The 20994-nt window shown below is 34.4% G+C and overlaps 1 protein-coding gene across 41 annotated transcripts in view; it reads left to right on the forward strand.

Moving 5' to 3' along the window:
- KCNMA1 (potassium calcium-activated channel subfamily M alpha 1) overlaps window positions 1-20994 on the forward strand; it is a 471638-nt gene that overhangs the window by 328907 nt on the left and 121737 nt on the right. For all 41 annotated transcript variants that reach the window (XM_017807020.1, XM_017807021.1, XM_017807041.1 and 38 more), the window contains 4 exons: window positions 1694-1763; window positions 3600-3755; window positions 13812-13921; window positions 17294-17362. In XM_017807020.1, coding sequence (XP_017662509.1) covers window positions 1694-1763; window positions 3600-3755; window positions 13812-13921; window positions 17294-17362 — 405 coding nt within the window. The remainder of the gene's footprint in view (window positions 1-1693; window positions 1764-3599; window positions 3756-13811; window positions 13922-17293; window positions 17363-20994) is intronic.

A 20994-nucleotide genomic window follows, 5' to 3' on the forward strand; every position in this document is an offset into this window, starting at 1 on the left:
CGGGGGATAGCAAAGTATACAGTAGAGTGGTCTCCTATCTCCATCTTGCTTTTTTTACGCTGAAGACCAATCATTACTTTTTTTGATTGACAAGCCATTTACCACAATAGGGACCACTAATCTCCTCCTGCTTTCCTCCTTGAAGTCTCTGAAGGAAGGAGATGAAACAGTCAGTCAGTAGGTGGCAAATCAGTAGAGTTACAACAAACCCATGCCATTCCATGTTTTATGTTTTGTTCATCCTGCTCTTGTTTTAATGAGATTGATTCGTTAGAAGTTCTCTATGATTGGATTGGCCAGTGTTATGAACAAATTTGTTTGGCTTGTCAGACGTTTGCATGCTGTGCAAGGAAGGGCAGAAATAAAAAATGAGTTATAAAATTGCTCCTCTGGAAAACTTTCACTGCGTGCAAGAGATGTGGCTGTCTGAGGAAGATGCAGGGCTTAAATATGCCTAATTTCATTTTACAAGCTTGGTGTGGGTTGCAATGCAAGAAACTTTTTGACATTGATTGCATAAATACATTAAAATATTCCAGTTGGAGATTAGTGAATTCTTAAAAGATTTAATACATTTAATGTAATCAAATGCGAAAGTGTAATTTGGAAGTGGAATTCTCTGGTGTTTTCTCACAATTTAATTCAAAAAATTGAATGTTTAATTAAACAACTCAGTGAGAAAGGGAAAATTAGAAGAAAGACTTGTTAAAGTAATGCAATTTTTTTATGTTTCCCATTCTAGCTTTGATATGCTTCAAAGCACAAGCCAGACTAGCAGTTTTCAAGATACTTTCTACAAAACACCGATGTAAACACTTATGGCATTCAGTCTTATGAGACTGATGGTGCCATAATAAGTAATTTTTTTTTTTAAATTGTTTTATCTTCTTTCTCTACCTTTAGTTTGTAAATACAAAACTGATTTTTTTGGCCTGTTCATCTCTTTAATTTTGTTCAATGCTTTTTTGTAGTGCATTATCAATCCAAACATTTCTCAAGCAATTTTTTTCCATCCACTTAAAATCTATACACAGTTGAGTATATCTTACACTCATGAAGTAATTAAGAATGTAGAGAAGCTGCAGATTATGAAAGTAGCCCCATATTTTATAAATTCAGTGTTCAGATATCAATTTTGATATTAAGCTTTGGAGTAGTCCATAAAAATTAAGATGAATTTGAGTGTGTAAAATCATTATTTGAGGTACTTCAATATGATGAATGTCGAGCAGGTATAAATAAATAATATGTGATGGGGAAGGAAGAAAGGGATTTTTTCAGACATTTATCATTGGAAAACTTGATCAATTATGTTGATACAAAGACATGAAGGATAATCACTGAAGATGACATAATAGTTCCAAGTGTATTATTTTTCTAGGAGAATAAATGGAGTATCTGAACAGATTTGCTAAAACAAGTCTCTTTTTCTGCAAACTTCCTAAGAGAAAATATACAACTGAATATTTCCTGATGTTTGTTTTTCTCTATTATTAGCCACTAGTTATTATCTCAATTTGACTAGGTGTATATATTGCATAGTTCTGACTTCAATCGATATGCTTTACAGCCAGATGGATATGAGGGTACAATTTTAATTGTGGACTTGCAACACAGTGGAGTTATTTGGATGCATTATCTAAATATCCTATCAGTTAAAAGGTACTTTATTAGTTTTTCCTTTTCTTTTTAGAGTAATTTCAATAAAGAATTATCATCCGAAGATAAGAATTATCACTCAGATGTTGCAGTATCACAATAAGGTAACATGATGACCAACAATGTTTCTCTTCGGTTTTTTGCTACATTGCATTCACTCCTACATAACTAGTTCCACTAGTAGTAAGCCTTTTTCTTTCCAAAGTAAAACGTCCTCATAAGCCTTGTCATGTAATCTAGTTGCAAAGCAATTCAGTTTTATTTATATATGCAGGGGACTTTATCAAAATCCTGACATTTATTAGTTGCCTAGGATCTAATTCTCAAAGCTACAGTGTCCATAGTTGCTATTGATTCTAGATTAGCTTTTAACTGCCTAACTTCTATAAGTATTGCATAGTTTATTATGCTAGAATTACCCAGGATGGATTGGTGGCCTCTAGGCAATTAATCTCAAGTTGGTTCTTTGTTCATAATTTAAAAAACCCCAAACAAAACAAAACAAAAATCCAAGTAGTGATTATTGTTTTGTGGGAGATTATTATGATTTTTTGATAATGGCATGACAATGTAGACCTGAAATTGCCCAACAGCAGGCACAAAATAAATAATAGTATTCCATTCATATGCATTACTATAATATACATTCATATAAAACATAGCTGAGTTGTGGAATTTGCTGCTATAAATACTGTGGAGTTCAAAATTATAAATTCACTTTGGAAAATAATTTGGAAAATTTTTTGATGCAGATTTGTGGACTTTAAACACAGTGAAGTCAGTTTATTCAATCCTGAGATGAGGAAGTCCATAAAGTGCTGATTATCAGGGTTAGGAAGAGTATATGATAGAACAGACTACTCATATGTGACCTGCTTCTTTTATTATTTCTGAAAGCATCAACCACTGCCCACTGTTTGAGAAGCAGGTTGACTGGGTAGATCTTCATTCAAAGAAATACACAATAAATCTCGTAGTAAGGAAGTTTGCTAACAGCTCCTTGCACCTGTAACCTTTAGCTATACCAAGAGCAATTACTGTTGCTTGCTGTGTCCTCTTCCTGTATGTCATGGAAGAAGCCTGTCTTTTTATAGAATAAAAACAAGGTGTTTCTCTGCTTTAAACAGGTTCAGAGGGAGAGATCTTTTAAATAATGCAGTTTTCATTTGTTATTCCAGTGAATGTGTCTTCAAGAATAGCTTTTATCAAAGTGCTGAGCTGTGGTATTAACTTAGGAAGGGAAACAAGGATGTAGGCCTCTGTGTTTCCTTATGTCTATACAACTGTCAAAGGTATATGTAAGGGAAAATCCAATAGAGTTATGCCAATAACTGAACAATATTTATACCTATATAACTGACCAGTGTCAATGTGTGTCTTGATCATCTATTTTTTTTCTCCTTATAAGAATCAGTCTTAGAAAAAAATTCGGATTTTCACTGTCAAGTGCTATCCTTCAGGGTGGAAGAAATTAAATAGAAAAGACAGAAGATGTTCTATGCCTTTTTAAATGACAATGTCCAATAAAGGTTGCAGCTTCACATGAGTTCTAATCTAAGTTGTATTAGCTTCCTGTATACTATATATGTTCCATATCAGTCAGACTGTAGCTTAAAGTGCTGTGAAAGGAATATACGGAAGGGAAGGAAAACTTTACAATATTCTCTTTGTTCAGGTGTGAGGATGAGCCTGACAGAGTGTCAAAGCCAGCACATGTCTTGAGAAATTTAAGATTTTGTCTGTAATAAGTAAGAGCGGAACACTTCTTAACACAGAATTAAGCTCTGAAGTACTTGAACTTCTTCTACCTACTCAGAAAACATTAAGCCATTAACAGAGAAAATCATTCACTGCTATTTTCTTCAATACCATACTATATTTCAGGAAGTATTTTTGGTTACTCACCTGGGGGATATTTTGTTTGTTTATTTGTTTTCCAGGCCCATCTGCTAAATATCCCAAGTTGGAACTGGAAAGAAGGGGATGATGCAATCTGTCTTGCTGAGCTCAAGCTGGGTTTCATAGCCCAGAGCTGCCTGGCACCAGGCCTTTCAACAATGTTAGCCAACCTCTTCTCTATGAGGTCATTCATAAAGGTAATGTCTTGTCTCATTAGAATGTATTAGTCTGCAATTCAGGTTGTCAGAGAGTTGAGTAGAGAACATGACTCAAATGTGAAGCAGATAGGAAGATATTAACAGATTTTGTAAGACTGAAAAAAACAGCACACAATTCCCATACAAAAGTTTTCTCCTGCAAATTAGGCAATGAACCAGATTCTGTCAAGGTATGTTTTTATTTTTATTCAGCAAGCATCTGACCTTTAAATGATTTTCCATAGCAGCATCCATTACTAGGGAGATATTTTCTGGTGTTTGGTCATTTTGCTTGATTTTGGACAAACCACATGTTTGTATGAGAAAAGTCACTGCTGCTAAAGCAAAAATATGATTTATGGAAGTCCGATATAGCAACAAAGTGCCCAGAAAAAGGGACTGGTTGTTTTGGTCTTTTACATCAAGTGGCTAGAGAACCTCTGACTGTGAGTAAATAAAGAAAATGTGTTAGAACCAAAGCCTGAACTTCCCACAACATCATTCATGTATTTGCTTCTCCTCAGTCTTAATTCAAGTTATTTTAATAGTGATTTTAAATTTGCAGTGAGAAAATGAGAGATTCACAAAGTGATAAACTGGACTATGGGGGAACTGTACTATAGACACACACATTTATGGCCTGGATTCGCAGCTAAAACATTTAAACAAGTCAAAAACTGGAAATGTAAAGCTAGCATGTTTCCAGAAAATATATCTAACCCCTTCTGCCATTATTTTATCCACCTTAAATCCAATGTTTTCTTATTTTATAACATATTCTTATAATAATTCCAGTACAGTAGTAGATTAGACTATCTCACTGATGAACAGTTTTAAGATGTAGGCTCAGGTTTGCAATGCACTACTCAGATTATATTTCTATATACACAGGATAAGCATAAAAATAGCAATGAATTAGATTCGGAGGAAGCTATCAATGTCAGTTTTGCTCTTGTGTCTGTGATTATATACAGTTATAAACAGAGCAGTGTGCAAGACATACCTTAACTTGTGTGACTGCAAATGTCATCTTCAGATGGCACTAGGAGAAAAAAAATGCCATAAGATAGTGCACTGAGATGGCAATACTCTGTTAGAACTGGTTAAAAATATGTCTGCCACAAAACCAAGAATGAATTTTCTAGGCATGTAAAATGCACATCATCACTTCCAAAGATATCTGACTAATTTAAAATCTGAAGCCAAATAATGTATAAGAACTGAGACGTATTTATGAGACTCCAACCTTATTGGTGATTACAAAAAGTTTGTTTATTTAGCTGAAAGGATGTTCTTTTTCATGTCTGTCTCACTCTGAAAACTTGAAAAAGAAACCTTACTGAGTGGTGGCTGTGAATCAGAAGTGTATTGTAGCAGAGCAGCTACATTGATTAGAATTGCTAAAGAGGACTATATTGAAGAGAAATATTCCCATTCCCTAAAAAGAACTTTCACCTCTTTTCATTAAGAACATTGAAAATATTGTCAGGCCTTCATAAATTCCTTGAGCAAATACTATTAGTGGAGTCTCCCACAAGTCAGGAGATTGCCAGGAAAATGTACTGAAACTTCTGTATTTTTTAATGAAAGCTTGAAATGTGTGTTTGTTCCGCCTTCTTCATAACGTGATTAGAAAGTGATTTAATGTGCAATAAATGTTTGGTTGGTCAAACACAAATGAATGTGATTGATGGTGACGTTGCACACATTTAACTCATTATGCGTTACTTTCACAGCAAAATGATTTGTGTAAACAGTCTGCTCAGTATTAAAAGTAAAACAAACTAAGAAACCTCAAAATATTATATTTGTTCCTAATATTTTCCTTTTGGTTTTAGCTGTGTAATCTCATATGGAATCTTTTATGTTCTTTTTGGCACCAAACTGAACAAAAAGGAAGTCAAAAAGATTAAGGTTCTGTAAACACTTAAAGACAGATAGATTGCACAACAAATTATATGTTAAGGACAAAATCCCCTCAACTTTACACCTGTAAACTATATTTCAATAGTCCAGTTTTCTTATAGCAGAGACTGTTTTTATTGTATTAATAAATGGATAGAGACTATTTATTAACTTGAAAAGTCTCTGAAAAAGATGGAAATACTGTACTGTACTGCAATTTCTGTATTGTTTGGACTACCAAATGTGTACCAGAAGTCTACTCATATGAGAAACATTGCAAAAAGCAGGTAAATGGAATAATAGGAAGAGGTGGTCAAATTTTGTCCCTCTATAAAATCATGCAAGCCAATATGAGTTAGTATTGTTGTGTAAATTAATAAACTGTGGAATGTGGCACTTGAGTGTAACACAAGTCCACAACCAAATTAGTTTTGTCTTTGCTCTATTGGTAAGACAGTCAGTACACTTAATTCCAGATCTGGAATTATCTGGAGCTGTCTCTGTTATCCACTGAGCTATTTTGAGAGCAGGAATGCTCTGTGGGCTCTTCTGGCAGCTTTTGCACACCCAGTGCAATGCCTACTCTACATTCGTTTCTAGTCCAGGCTGAAAGAGAGACATAATAAAACCACACAGATTTACATCAGTTGGGTGCTTACCTAAACTGATGGAACACATCAACATGTTTGCTATTTATTATTGGCCACTTAGGCAGCCTTGGTCTGTCTTACTGTGTGAAACTAGGGTATGCACAGTGAATTCCTTCAAATGTAGGAGAACTTTAAAGGAGGGCTGAGGAGGAAATGCAGCTTCTTGATTTGTTGTGAGGTTCTTCAGGAGGCTGCAGAATAAACTGATTACACGATCCTCCTCACAGGATTTAGATTACATATTAATGTAGCCTGTTACCAGAGACATTCATTCTCTAAGAGATCTTCCTGAATGTAATGTTTTTAGTCATTGAGTCTAGGAATTAACACCTGTTGTGGTTTAAAACTGTTTGCTATTTAGTAATAGTATCAGTGATCCCAGTATATTTGCCTTGGGCTGAAGTCTACCATGTCAGTCATTTGAACAGGTGGACACCAATCTATCTTTTGCATCATGGCTGGATAGAAATACTGTCCTGGTTTTTAAATTTGAAAGTATTGGAAGTAGAGCCTATGTGCCTTTCAGTTCAAACCCATCAAGGCCAGCATCTAAAAAAGAATTAGATGTCATAATATTTCAAGAATACTCTTAGTGCCTTGACTCTGCAAGATTCTACATTATTATGAACAATGAAAAATGCTTAAATCTTTCATTTGAAATTAGAGTTAATCTTAATTAGCGTAGTTGCTGTTTTATAAAACACTCCTTTTATACCAATTTTAAAAAGCATTCTTGCATACAGAAAGCTGTGAAAATAATTGACTGAAATTGTAGTTTTCATAGTACTAAGGATATTTGTTAGCTTTGATTTAAGCAGACAGTGGAATTGAGTAAAGAGGTAGTTGATAACTTATAATACTTGAGGAAATTCAATTATAAAATCTAATTGTAAATCTAAGAAGCTTCACAGGACTGTAAGAACTGCTTTCAGTCAATTATTTATCTATATGTCAGATTTAGATATCCATATATAAAGGCACAATAAAACTAGACATTCACTCAAGCAATTTGTGCAACTGAAAGGGCATTATAGGTGAACATGAGGAAATGTTTAAACTACATTGCTTTCAATACCTTTTCAACTACCAATCAAGAATATTCAAGGATGTATTGTGTTAGGACAAGGGGTAATGGCTTAAAACCAACAGAGCACAGGATTAGATTAGATATTAGGATGAAATTCTTTACTGTGAGGCACAAGAACAGGTTGCCCAGAGAAGTTGTGGTTGCTCCATACCTGGAGATGTTCAAGACCAGTTGGATGGGGTTCTGAGCAACCTGGTCTAAAGAAAAGTGTCCCTTTCTATGGCATGAGGGTTGGAACTAGATGGTCTTTAAGGTCCCTTCCAACTCAGACCATTCTGATTTTGTGTGTATTTTCTTTTTATTCTCATCTATGTTGTTAGAAAAATACATTAAACATCAGGAAACGCTGGAAGAATTCTCAAAGGCTTTGTACTGTTTTAGTCTCTTTCTGTGGTGGTGATGAGCTGATCTTATTCAATGCTAGGGAGCAGACTTTACATCTGCTTTCATTGTGCTATAAAGGAATTTTCATTGTGTCACTTCCTTAATATTTATAAAGACACTCCACCATCCTTTCCCTTGCAAAATGCAATAAAAGATCCTAGGTCACACTGCAACTCTAGCATTTGTTCTCTGTCTTGATAGTGATACTTAGATCTTCACAGAAGAGATTATATAGCATTATCAGGTTCAGATATACTCAATCTCTTTCATGTAACTATTTATATCATTACACTGAAAAGCGAATGCTATGAACAAGATAGATCATGTGGAGCTACAGAACTCCCAATAATTACACTGCCAAGGTGTAGGGCTGGGTGTATTAAGGGTTTTGGTTTTTCTCCTGCAATACTAATGGTTGTGCTTGCAAGATGAACATCATTTTTTCATATCTCTGTCACCATGTCTCACTAGGAATTGATTGCATTATGTAAATATATTTGCTGATAAAAATATTGTATCTATGTACAGCCAGAGGAGAGAAGAGGAGTATTGTAACTTAAAAAAAGATACAGATGAAAATTACATTTCTTCTCTTGGGATGCACTATGTAATTTTCCAGCTATTCTTCATATAGGCTATTGAATCAGTGGGTGATTTGTTTTATGACTATCTAGGAGACAGAATTGCAATGTAATGTAGTCAGGGAAAGATAATCATGTACTTACCTTACTAGAGAGGAATTTGGAAGATATAGTTACAAGTCATTGTGGTGGTGTGGCAAATTCTGTGTCAGGTCCAACGGTAACCTAAACTCTCTTCACCTTTTTTCTGAGTTATGATTGGAGTAACTTAAATATTTGTTAGTATTTGTTAAAATTTCCTCTAGGGTTTATAAGGTTTCTAAAGTAAAAAATGGCTACTTACTGTTCATACCAACACAGTATCCTGTGATAATATTTTGCTATGATTTAATGTGAAAGTCAAAGGAAAATGCTATGTACTTAGTCTTAATAATTTATAGTGTGGTCACCAGTATAAGAGAGTGAATGACTCTTTGTTGCTTCATCAATTACTAATTGTGCTGTTTTGTTATCTCTCTAGAATGTTACTTTTACTCATGTTCCTGCAGTATCAGCTTGAACTTATTTTAGTTGTTTAACTTCAGGGATAAAAATAACAGAATGATCTGCAAAGGCTATTCCTTAGGATCATGCAGGAGGTCTCTCATAAAGGCCAATGCTCATTTTTCTGTCAGGAAAAGCATATAAAAGAGCCTTTTGTCATTTCTTGGTTATCTGCTTGAGGTCAAAAACATTTGATGAGTAAACAAAGTCCAAATTAAAAAAAAAAAAAAAAGAGGAGGTGTTTCAGAATTACCGTTTTTCAATTATTGTATCTTCATTCAACAGTTACACCTTTTAGAAGGTCCATAGAGGCCTGTGTTTGAGGATGGAAATACCATGCAAGAAATGAGAAGAGGGAAAAGAAGAAATTATAGCAGGCCCAAATAATATGATTAGGGGTTTGGTTGGCTTTTTTCCCCCACTGAAGTGGTTCACTGCTGTTGTATTTGTGCATCTCATGTCTGTTGCTGCTCTTGTGTTGTTACTCACTGCAATGTTTTATTCTGTTCTAAATTTTGTTTGGCATTACATTTTGCTTTTATTGCTCTGCCAGCAAAGACACATCTCCTCATTCCAAATCAGTATTTGACGGCTTAATTATTAACAAATTCTTATTGCCAAGTCAGTATTTTTCAGTAAACAATAAATTATCTGAGGATGGCATGTCTCATCCCTTGAAGTCAAGACCAGGTTGATGCTTTGAGCAACCTGATCTAGTAAAGGTGTTCCTGCCCATGGCAGAGGAGTTGGAACTAGTTCATCTTTAAAGGTCCTTTAAAGGTCTTTTCCAACCCAAACCATTATGTGATTCTGTGGTCAGAATTCCTGACTTCTCAAACTGACAGCTATCCACAAAAATAATGATGAGCAGTAGGTAAAGCTTGGTGTCACACAGAACTAAACTAGCATATTTGGCTTCCTGGAACCCACAATACTTAATACACATAGATTTATGCTTTCTGCTGGAATGTGTTTGTTCAGCCAACAAGCAAAGCTTTACCACAAAAAACTTTTACTGAAATGAAATCTACTCTCTTTGTCTCAACTGTGTTAATTCATACTGTACAAAGGTAGAAAGTACAAGTATTCAGACATTGCTATCAGGACCTGAAAGAGGGTAGACTAGTAATTATTTGAAGTGACAAAATTGTCTTAATAATTGTAAAATTGAAACTACTGTAGTCTTTTCTTCATTTTGCAAGTTAAAATCAAGGTTGTTTGTCTTTTACTAACTAGGTAAATACCATTCATAGTTTTACATTTTTACATTTGTGATAACATTAATTAGTAGCATATTGAACTGAACTCATCTCAAATTCAGCTCTTTTTTGTTTCTATAAATTTTACATAAAATTTAACTATTCCCCTTTGTTGTCAGGCAAATGACATGTGAAATATCCATTTTGCAAGTCCATGTGGGACAGATTATTTCATCTGTACATTAACAGTTAAGTTTGTGCAACTTACTCTTAATGTAGAGATAAGTATGGACAAGTAGTAGATAAGTATCAGTAGGCCCAGAGATGAACTGGACAACAGTAATTTAAATTATGGTTAAGTATTTTAATGAAAAATAAATGTGCATTATAAAGAATCAGAGTTATTTTGGAATTCAGTTCTTGAGATTAACTGAAGCAATAGACTTAAAAATAACATTACAAAGGCTTAAATTAGTCAAGATCATAATGAGTCCCAAAAGTATTTTTCCTCACTTTAAGGATTTTGAAATTAGTATCTAACTGACATGGATTATAGGAGAAACTTATTATGTTTATCCGTGGGACCCTACTCTATTAAAACTTATGGTAACTGCAGGACTCAAGGAAATAAAAAAGGAATACTTTTGATACTGATGATACTGATGATTCTTAATAGTAATTTCAGTTCTAGCAGACCAGCAGGTACTGCCTTTCAAAAGATACCAGGGAAAACATAATGGTTCAGATGGAGATAAAATGGAATGATCATCTTTACTCCAGTGTTATAATGATCTTATAATAACATTTTATAGCATCCCAAATATCAACTATTCTTTAGATTCATTAATCAACAGGTCATGGTATCCTAATAGAACATATCTTAAACATTCCAATCACTTCATGAAGGTTAATTTAACAGTAGCTGGTATCTATGAAGCTTGATCACTAATTCGTGAATGAGTTTGGTTTTTCCAGTCCTTTCTTGGTCCTTGACAGAGGTGAATATTTGACTATAGGTCTGATCCTTCCTCCAAATCAAAACCATCTGCCTAAAGAAAAGAAAGCAAGGGAAGAAGGTAGAAAGGGAAACACATAATGCATTTGGGGTTTTTTTCCAACCCCAGGTGGTGTCAATCTAAGAAAAAGCCACAAAATAGACCATAAGTTACAAACATGCCCTTGCTATCATTACTCTTAGTTTTTTACCAAGCCTGCACTTTATCTGTTTTCTGTATATAGAGTTGCTGATCAGCAACATTTGCAAGTTTCCCATAAATAAAAGGGTTATAAAAAATGTGATATGACTTCTCTGTGTGTGGTGGAGAAAAACACCATCCCACATGGTCTCTGAATGGTGACACAAGGTCTATGGAAGAAATTTTTCTTGATTGTTTGCAGCCCACTTGTCAGAGAGTATGTGATTTGGAATATCTCCATGTTTCAAGTTATTCTTGCAGTTGTTTACATCTGGAGAACTAAAGTAACTGGTTACTTGGCAACCTATCAGCAGAAGAGAACTAAAAAAAAAAAAATAAATAGAAAAAAAAATTATTGTATCTTATATTTCACCAGTTTCATTTTTTTGAAAGAGTGCCTTTTGACTAGTTTAACATGGGGAAAAAAATTGGTGAATCCCAAATTAGTACTTGGCCTGTAGGAAGGCTGTAGACTGCAATGACATCTCTCCTCAGTCTCCTCCTCTCCAGGCTGAACAGACCAAGTGACCTCAGCCACTCCTCTTACGGCTTCCCCTCCAGACCCTTCACCATCTTTGTAGACCTTTTTTGGATGCTCTTTAATATCTTTATATCTTTCCTATATTATGGTGACCAAAACTGCACACGATATTCTGCCTTATTTGAGAAAATTAAAATCTTTAATCTCTCAGTCTCTCTTTATACTTCTTTCCTGTTTACCATATAGTCAGGTAGACTCTGGTTAATGAAAATGTGGTAATGTAAAATGTAACAAAAGAAATATATTGCATTATTTTGCTACTCTGATGTAATTTACACGTTTCTCTCTAATTTTATCACTACTGTATTGTCATACATATTTTTTTGCTGCTGTGTATAATTCTTGCAAATATGAATTTCTCTGTTAGCGCAGTTTATGTGGCACAATTAGTGAATAAAACCAAAGAGATAATTACACACAGGAATGTCCAATTGTGGTTGAGATTTTTACTCTATTTTAATGTGATGTAATATGTAGGGAAGCGACTCTTAGGACTCCTTAGGTATTTCAGGCTGTGTGTTTGTGATGGTTTCCATAGTTTTTCAAGGTCTCTTTGTGAATGACAGTCAAACCTCAAACAAAGTTTTTATGAGGGCACCAATTATGGCATAGAGAATGGGATTTCAACAGTGAACAGCTTCAGCATATGACATGTATCCAGTCATATCAGCTGACTTTGTACTTGCTCTTTGGAGTTACAGTGCTATTGCCAATGATAGATGCTCAGTGGCTCGAACCAGTTACCTTAATATAGGTGTTTGATGCTAATTGAAAGGCCTTACTGAGTGTCTGAGACCTAAGCTTTATAGATATGACATGACATCCATGGACCCTAGGGCAGCAGCTGGAAGCTATGTGGGACTGCATGTGTGTCTCAAATATCACTAGAAGCTTCTGCTTAGGCAAATATATAGAGTTTTTATGGTAGTCCTGTAGCACCTCCAACTTGTTTTCCTTCGTACCTTTGGCAGTAAAAGACCTCTGAATTTAGCAGTAGAAGTTTTTTTCAGCAGCTGTCCTAAAGCACTGATGAACATTGAAAAAATTGTTTCAATGTATGTTTCTCATACTTCCTTTTAAGTTAGAGGTGCAGAGAAGAAAAAAAAATTAAACAAACAGGTTTGACTGCTGATAACTTCTAAACAAGGTGAAAATAATTAAGACATTGTTAGAGACCCAAATAAGAATATAATGCAACCTCTGGAGCAAGTCCAGAGGAGGGCCACAAAGTTAATAAGGGGATTGGAGCACCTCCCCTGCAAAGACAGGCTGAGAAAGTTGGAGGTGTTCAGCTTGGATAAGAGAAGGTTGTGTGGAGACTTCATAGCAACCTTCCAATATCTGAAGGGGACCTACAGGGAAGCTGGAGAGGGACTCTTTGACAGGAGCTGTAGTGAGAGAGAGGACAAGGAGTAATGGGTAAAAACTGAGAGAGGGGAAATTTAGGGATGTTAGGAAGAAATTCTTTACTGTGAGAGTGGTGAGATACTGGAACAGGTTGCCCAGGGAGGTTGTGGATGTATCAGTCTTGGCAGGGTTCAAGGCCAGATTAGACAAGGCCTTAAGCAACCTGGTCTAGTGGGAGGCATCCCTGCCCATGACAGGGAGGTCAGGACCAGATGGTCTTTAAGGCCACTTCCAACCCTTAACATTCTATGATTTTCGAAAAGAGAAAATTGAAAAACTTTTTTCCTTAAGCTCTCTACAACCTTATTTAACCTGTTGCTAAATGTGCTTGACAAGAATTAAATGTATTATTTTTACATAGGATACCTAATTTTCTGACTACAGGGACTCTGTTTTAGTTTTTTTCAGCATTTCAGGAAATTCTGTAAGAATAAGTAATGTTAATTGTCATAAGAGTCTACTGACTTATTTGTTATAATCTTATTCATGTCTAAGCAGTTGTTTGTGAATTTTAAAGAAAGCTGTGATTTTTTACTCAGAACTCTGCATCTTGTTTCTTTTAGATTGAGGAGGATACGTGGCAGAAATACTACCTGGAAGGAGTTGCAAATGAAATGTATACAGAATATCTGTCTAGTGCCTTTGTGGGTTTGTCCTTCCCTGCAGTTTGTGAGTAAGTAGAGATACATATTAATATACAGAAGTATTTGCCTTCTCTCAAGAGAAGTCTGTTTTTTGCAGGAGACCTTTTCACTTTGCTGAAGTCCTAATGTTGCTACTTCATATGGTATCTAATAAACACTAAAGCAATCAGTGCATGGAAGTATCTGAAACATTGTAATGCCTGTTTTCAGAATAGACTTGGAATTAAATGATTGTAAATGAAAGCATGAATGTTTTCAGTGTTGAAAAAATTCATCAGCAATCCATTTAAATATAGTTATTTATTCACAAGTGCTGTTCTATTGTTTCTTCTAATGATTCCCATTCTTTGAATAGTGGTTATCAGCATCACCATCTTGGCTAATGTACCATTCCGAGGAAACTATTCATTAATTTAAACATATCATTAAGTCATATAACCAGTGTGACACCCAGAGCTCTGTGGAACTGGTTTCAAACGACTTGTAATAAGTGAAATATGTCCGAAAAGATGTGTCTGTTCTGTTATGAGAAAGGACTATTTGAAGCACATAGTACATAACCATAGCATAAGCCATTCTACAGCTTTATTTCTAGAGACTCAGAATGCTTATATTTGTCCTAGAATGGGTCTATGAATGAGATTTGTATGCAAAAGGTTTCTATGACAAATTCTGTGGCCACGTAATCAGGTCGGTTTAGCACACTCGTATTTCCTCTTCAGTTGGCATTGCCCTTCACTCCAACCATGCCAAAAGGTCACCACAAAGGCTGTGGACAGCTTTTGCTAGGGACTGTTCAAATGCTTGATAAGAAACAGACCCTACTCTGAAGAGTTTGATGCTGAACTAGTTAATGCAGAAAAAGTTCTGAAAACTCCATTCTTAGAGAAGGAAGTAGAATAAGAAGTAAAATATCATCTCTTATGTAAGGAGATGGATGATTTTGTTTCTACTCCTCTAACTTCTCCCTCCTTTTCCAATTTTTACAGGGAGCATAAACATAGGTTATGGCATAAAAATGAGGGAGAAACAACTGTTAGACAAATATCCATTTAAAGATCTGTCTTTGTCTGAGATGTAGCTATGACAGAGCCCAGTCTTCAGTTTGCTACTAAAATTAGGGGCTTACAATCCATCCTTCCACTGTGTTAACCAAACTGTCACTAGGTTACTGAGGTGAAAAGTGTATTACTAAACTACAAAAGTCTGCCTGGATATGTTGAAATAGAAAACCTCATAACATATTACAGAAATGTGTATTATATTCAGAATGAATGGTAATTTGTGCTGTTTACACTACCTAGAGTCATTCAAATTAACTCTCCACTGCAAACCATTTTCAAACCTGTCAAGTTTCTATATGAGTTTGTAGAAACATGTGACTGAGACTGTATTTGATATAAAGCTGTCATTCATTTAACTGTGCTGGTAGAATGGAGATAAAATAATCAATAAAGGGTGTTTATTGAGATTTGGAAACACATCTAAATTTTGGAGGTCTTCTCAGGCATTTGGTTATCTGAAACAGCAAATTGTGTTTATTAGTTTAAATTAAACAAAAAGATTTATCTCAAATTTTTCACCACTTTATAACTCTATTAATTTCAAGTTAATTAAAGCACATTAAAAATTAAAAATTAGTATTGCTTATTAATGAGTTTGGTGCTTATTAATGAGTGTAAGTATTTTCATTACTGAAAGAATTGACTATTCAATTTCCAAAAGAACTAAAGAACAGGAAAAGTCCTTTGCATTGATTTGTGAAGGGGAAATTAAGTCATTGGATAGGCTTAGTGTGTTCAACCATCTATGAAATATATAGACTTTGAGAACAGTTTTTGTAGTGCAGCTTTTAAAATTCCTGCAGTCAGTGACATTTTAAAAGTCTGAAACTAAACGAGATGTTCTGCTTTCTTAGGTTATGGGTCTTAATTGCTAGTCTAGGAATGTGATTCTTTGGTAAATAGGCTGAAACATGAAGAGAGTGCAGAGACAGTGGGGATGGGACACTCAATATTGGTGAAGAATTTCAAGCTTTTGGTGTCAACATATGGTGAAGAATTAGATGGCAATAAAAGTTAGTATCAGTCTGCAAGTTCTATTTTTAACTATGTGTGTGTGTACTATTCCAACCAATAAATTTTCAGTATGTGAATGTAATTCCTAACATTCTGTGCCCTTGGATATTGCTGGTCCAGGTGTGGATGATGCTGATTGAAGATAAACTAACCAAATTGTCTCCCCCTACCCTGGTTCTAGGCTCACTATTTTCTACCCAAAAATTTTCCTAATGAGACTAGCCATCTATGGATTGACACTTGACCTAGCAGTGGAAACAGCATATGAAATGTGTGCACTCCTCTTAATATATAATAAATTAGACATATTTCCTGATTGTTTTTCAAGAAATTGAATATTATCAGTTCAGTAGCCAATTCCTTGTTTCAAGAACAAGTATGTGATTGATACAAAGTATCAATAATATTGCTTAATTTGCGTAAAGAAGATAAATATTATTGACATATATGCAAAATATTAAGAACACTGAAGTAAGGAAGTTGGTAGAAAAGCAGGGAGCGCTGGAGAAATTAGTGTATGATCAAGAAAATGGCAACCATCTAATTGAAAGATCAGCCCAAGAATCATTCCTGACAAATCTGTACAACAGGAAGCAAATAGCATTGACTTTGCATACATTTCAATGGTAGAATTGAAAAATGGTTTCTAGTTATTAAAAAACCCAAAAACTCACTCTCTTTATTTTCACAGAGCCCCTTAGCTTGAAGTTAATGGTGGTACACTAACTCACAATTCTGCAAGTCTGTGAATATCACCCTTAAGTTGTTTTAATAAATAGCCACTTCAGCAGACTTTTATGACTGAAAAAAATGTGTATTACAGTATCAGAATGTAATTCCCATATATTGATCACAAATTCCTTCCGGTCATGCTGTTCCCCAAGGACAATAGTTGGAAAATAGTGACTTATTAATAGTGTACTCTCACTTTATTTCAGTATATACATATTTTTCTAAGGAATGCACACTACAGTCAACAAATATTTGAAAAATTGCCTCAAAACATCCGCAACTATAGCCAGATGCAATTTTGTGTTGTGTATCATGACCTTTGTTATTATTGCTTAAGTAGACTTCGTATCACAATGAGTTGGTGCTTATGCTATTGTTATCAACTTCTCAGTTTATATTTTTAGGATCGTATGGGTTAATTATCTTCAAAATAGAAAGATCTTAACATATATTCTGTGTATCCCTAATGGAAAAATTGGGGAAAGATCTTAGCGTAAGTTCTCAAAGAAAATACATTCCCCCCGGCCTTCTCTACATATGTGATGCTGGTTGTGAAAAAAGACTGACTCTTGGCCTCTTCTTTTCCTGCAGACTGGTGTTTGCGAAACTAAAGCTCTTAATGATAGCCATAGAATACAAGTCGGAAAAACGCGAAAGCAGGTATGTCCAATACCTCCAACTCTTGAAGTTCTAGAATGCACCGCCAAGAATTTTGCTTGCCTTTTCTTTTTTTTTTTTTCCGAATGAACATAGCTATTCTTTGAAACATTTCAGAATATAATTAGCATGCCATCACATTACAGCATTTCACATAGCACTGAAAGGCGCTTATTTCTGCCTTATTCCTCCCTGAAATAAATCCAAGTCAGAACATTTAGTAGAAGGTGGAGAGACAGTAATACATATGTCCCATCTCTAGAAGCGCAGTTAATTTTTACTTAGGGAAAAGCTAACAATTTTTTGTTCCTGATGTATCTCTTCTAACCAGAGGTCCAACTTACTTTACTGAAAATGGAAAAGTGGAAAACAGATGTCATATCAAAATTCATTATGGTTATGTGTATTCTCAAAATACAAATTTAGCCTTGAAATTACCAACTGGCTGGCTACTTTCCTCAACCAGAAAGAAAAAAATTCATTGTTATTAGTACAGCGTTTCTTGCTTTTTTTTCATACAAAAGTTCATAAAAATCTGATTGACATTGGAATCAAACTTCCATCAACTAGTCTGTCAGTGCTGTAAACAATACTCATTTTTGCATAACAAAAATGTTATAAATGTTGTCTGCAACATGTAGAGGAACATTTAATAAAAATATTACAGTACTGACTCTGGATGAAATTGATTTTCCTCTTTCAAAAGTTATATTCCGTGCTGCTGCAGTAAACCTGGAATGATATGTGTTAATTCATCTTATTATTGGCCTTTAATTACTTTTTAGTGGCCAAAAGACACTTTTGAGGGCAATTGTTTCTCCTCACAGGAGAGGTGATTCTGTCATTTGAACTCATGCCACAATTTCTGAGGTTTTGCAAGTTTATTGTAGTGTTTATTCCTAAATGTCATAATTTTTCTTTACTAAAAATATGTTTAAAACCTATGTTGGGCATTTGACATGGAAAATGCAATGTTACAACTGTTTAAAAGAGTATTTCCGTGCCTGATAGTTGATTTTGCTTGATTCTTTCCTATGTTACAAAGTGAAATGTGAAGTGGGGTATGTGCTATTGGATATTATTTTTGTTCAGACTATGCTTTTTTGTTCACACTATACTGATTAAGAAATCCTTTTTTTTTTAAAAAATATATTTTTTAAAATGTTTTCAACTCCTATGGACTCTTAAAATACTTTTCCATTGAATGATCTCATTCTACATTAGATAATGTAAAGCCAATGATCTCTTCTTTTGTCTCTAGAAAAAGAAAAATGGAATTATTTATCAGATTTTGTTTATCCAGTATTTAAAAAAAAAAATTGTTTCTGTTTTTTCTCCTAAGAATTATTACCCAAATTTAGGTTGTCATTGCTTCAGTTGTCATTTACTTACATAAGTGCTAATATTACAGTCTCTTTCAGTAATAACAGATAGTTCTTGGCTTCTGTATCATTCTTTGCACTAACTTCAGTGGGAGTTGGATTGAGTTCTAAATCACAAGGTGATGCAGAGGATCCCACAAAAAGTAACACAATGTGATACAAACATATATTCCTTCTTACTTAAAGCCACACAGGTAACAGTTTGCAATTAATTAATTTAGTAGGGAAAAAAGAGCCTAAAATTGCAGGAAACAATAGTAACAGAGGGATATTAACAACTTGATTTTGTGAATATGTATGTAACAAAAAGAGGACGTATAAGATAGATATTCACATTTTCTTATAACCCTGATCCACAGCAATATCTGCTGATTTTATTAACCATTGATAATTATATAGTCACTGTTTGGTGAATCACAGAGCTACCTGTAACATATCTTTACTGTTCTACTTGTTCCTGTGCTCTTCAACCCAAATATGTTAACTACATATTTGTGGTTTTCTGATCTAGAGCCTTTTAATCTAACCGAAAAGGTAATGGAACAAAACTTAAGTTTCTCACTTCGTAGGTATACTTGTATTTCCTTGCACTCTTATTAAATGAAAAGATGGGGAATTAAGATAAAAAGTTAGAATAACATGTTTTAGAAGTGCAAGCTTTTTTGAACAAGATAAATTTGTCATTTTCCAATTATATTTGTTGATGTTGACATTGAAAATATTTTATTCTGCTCATATCTAAAGTTCTTCATAAAGATGAAACGGCCACTGATTATGGGTATCCTTTTAAACTTTCAGTCTTTATGAGAGTGACCAGCAGTAGATATGTGCTGATTTTATGACTGTAGTTTGCATCCATATTTAGTAAAACTACTGAGAGGTGTTTTTATATAGTTTACAATTCAGAGGAACAATGTTAAATATAACTAAAGGTTTAGAATGCCACCTAGGTGGCACCCTTTTATTAAGAGGTAATATTTCCTGCCATAATGGAGACAGGTCTAGGAAGAGTATTTTCAGGAGCAGAGGAAATTTTCAAAGCATTCTCTGTGCTTAAAGGATGAGAAGCTCTTACTCCCAAGAGTCAATTTTTGTTATTAGCCAAAATAAAATATCTATAGCAGTAAATTATCTATCTGATTTTTTTACTTAACACAGAGAAGTTCCTTTTAAGATTAGTTTCATCTGCCATCATCACTTTGCACTCAGAGCTAAAGCAGTGTAAAGTGGATTCAGAAGTGGTAATGGGAGGTCATTCTAAATTTCTTAATACTCTGTAAATTTTCAACTCAGTGTTAAGGATAAATAGTCCCATCCCATTCAATGCAGACTTGTATTTGATTTTGTTGATACCCTTATTACATGTAGAATGGTATAAATACTAATTTACCTAAGCACTTTTTTTTTTCCCAGGCAGTCACTTAAATGTCAGTTTTCTAAAGCTTTCTGGTTTACAGTCAAATTCTGTTAATTCCACCATAGGGAATTTGAGATCAATAGAAATAATAAATTATCAGAACTCTATCCAAGCTAATATTGCTGTACAAGTTAGCAGTAGCTGAGCTTCCTGCTTGCAGATGGGCTTTTTCTTCTTGTTTTCCTGGTTACTAATAAAGCTACCCAAAACAGTAAGCACACCTTGATAGCATGTTTTGTTAAGATTAGGTAGTTAATTATAAACAATTTATGATTTTACAGGGTTGCTTAAAAGCAGATATTCAAGCCTAATTATAGGTAATATAGTCATAGATCTGATAAGTGTAAATCAGTTGTCATATAATCGGTAAAGTATTTACAGTCTTTTTAGGCAACTGTTCCTCATCAACATATCTTAAAGATTAGTAAAAATAGCTAGGATTAGATTTTTTTTAACCTTTCCTTTTATATATTTAATAATGTTTAACCTACTCCTCAGGTATCAAAGAAGCCTGAGTATACAAAACTCAATTTAGAGGGTTTCTGACAAGTTACTAAGGTCTGCACTTTAGAAGTTCCAGGTCACAATATGACTTAGCCATTCCTTCATCTCTAATTAGTATCTGGGAATGCTATAATGCATTATTAAGAAGAAGAAGCACTTAAATAAATTTTTGTGCCCCTGATAAAAGCCAAATATTTTAGCTTAAAATTTGTCTTTCTTAATTCATTTAGGTTTTGGTTATTTTACAGAAAAATGCAAAGGGAACATGGAGAGCATGAACCTGAAAATGTCCCTAAGTTGAATATATAGCAAAAAATAAGAATTCAAAATGC

The sequence above is a fragment of the Lepidothrix coronata genome, unplaced genomic scaffold (assembly GCF_001604755.1).
Source record: "Lepidothrix coronata isolate B3197 unplaced genomic scaffold, Lepidothrix_coronata-1.0 Scaffold17, whole genome shotgun sequence".
Lineage (NCBI taxonomy): Eukaryota > Metazoa > Chordata > Aves > Passeriformes > Pipridae > Lepidothrix > Lepidothrix coronata.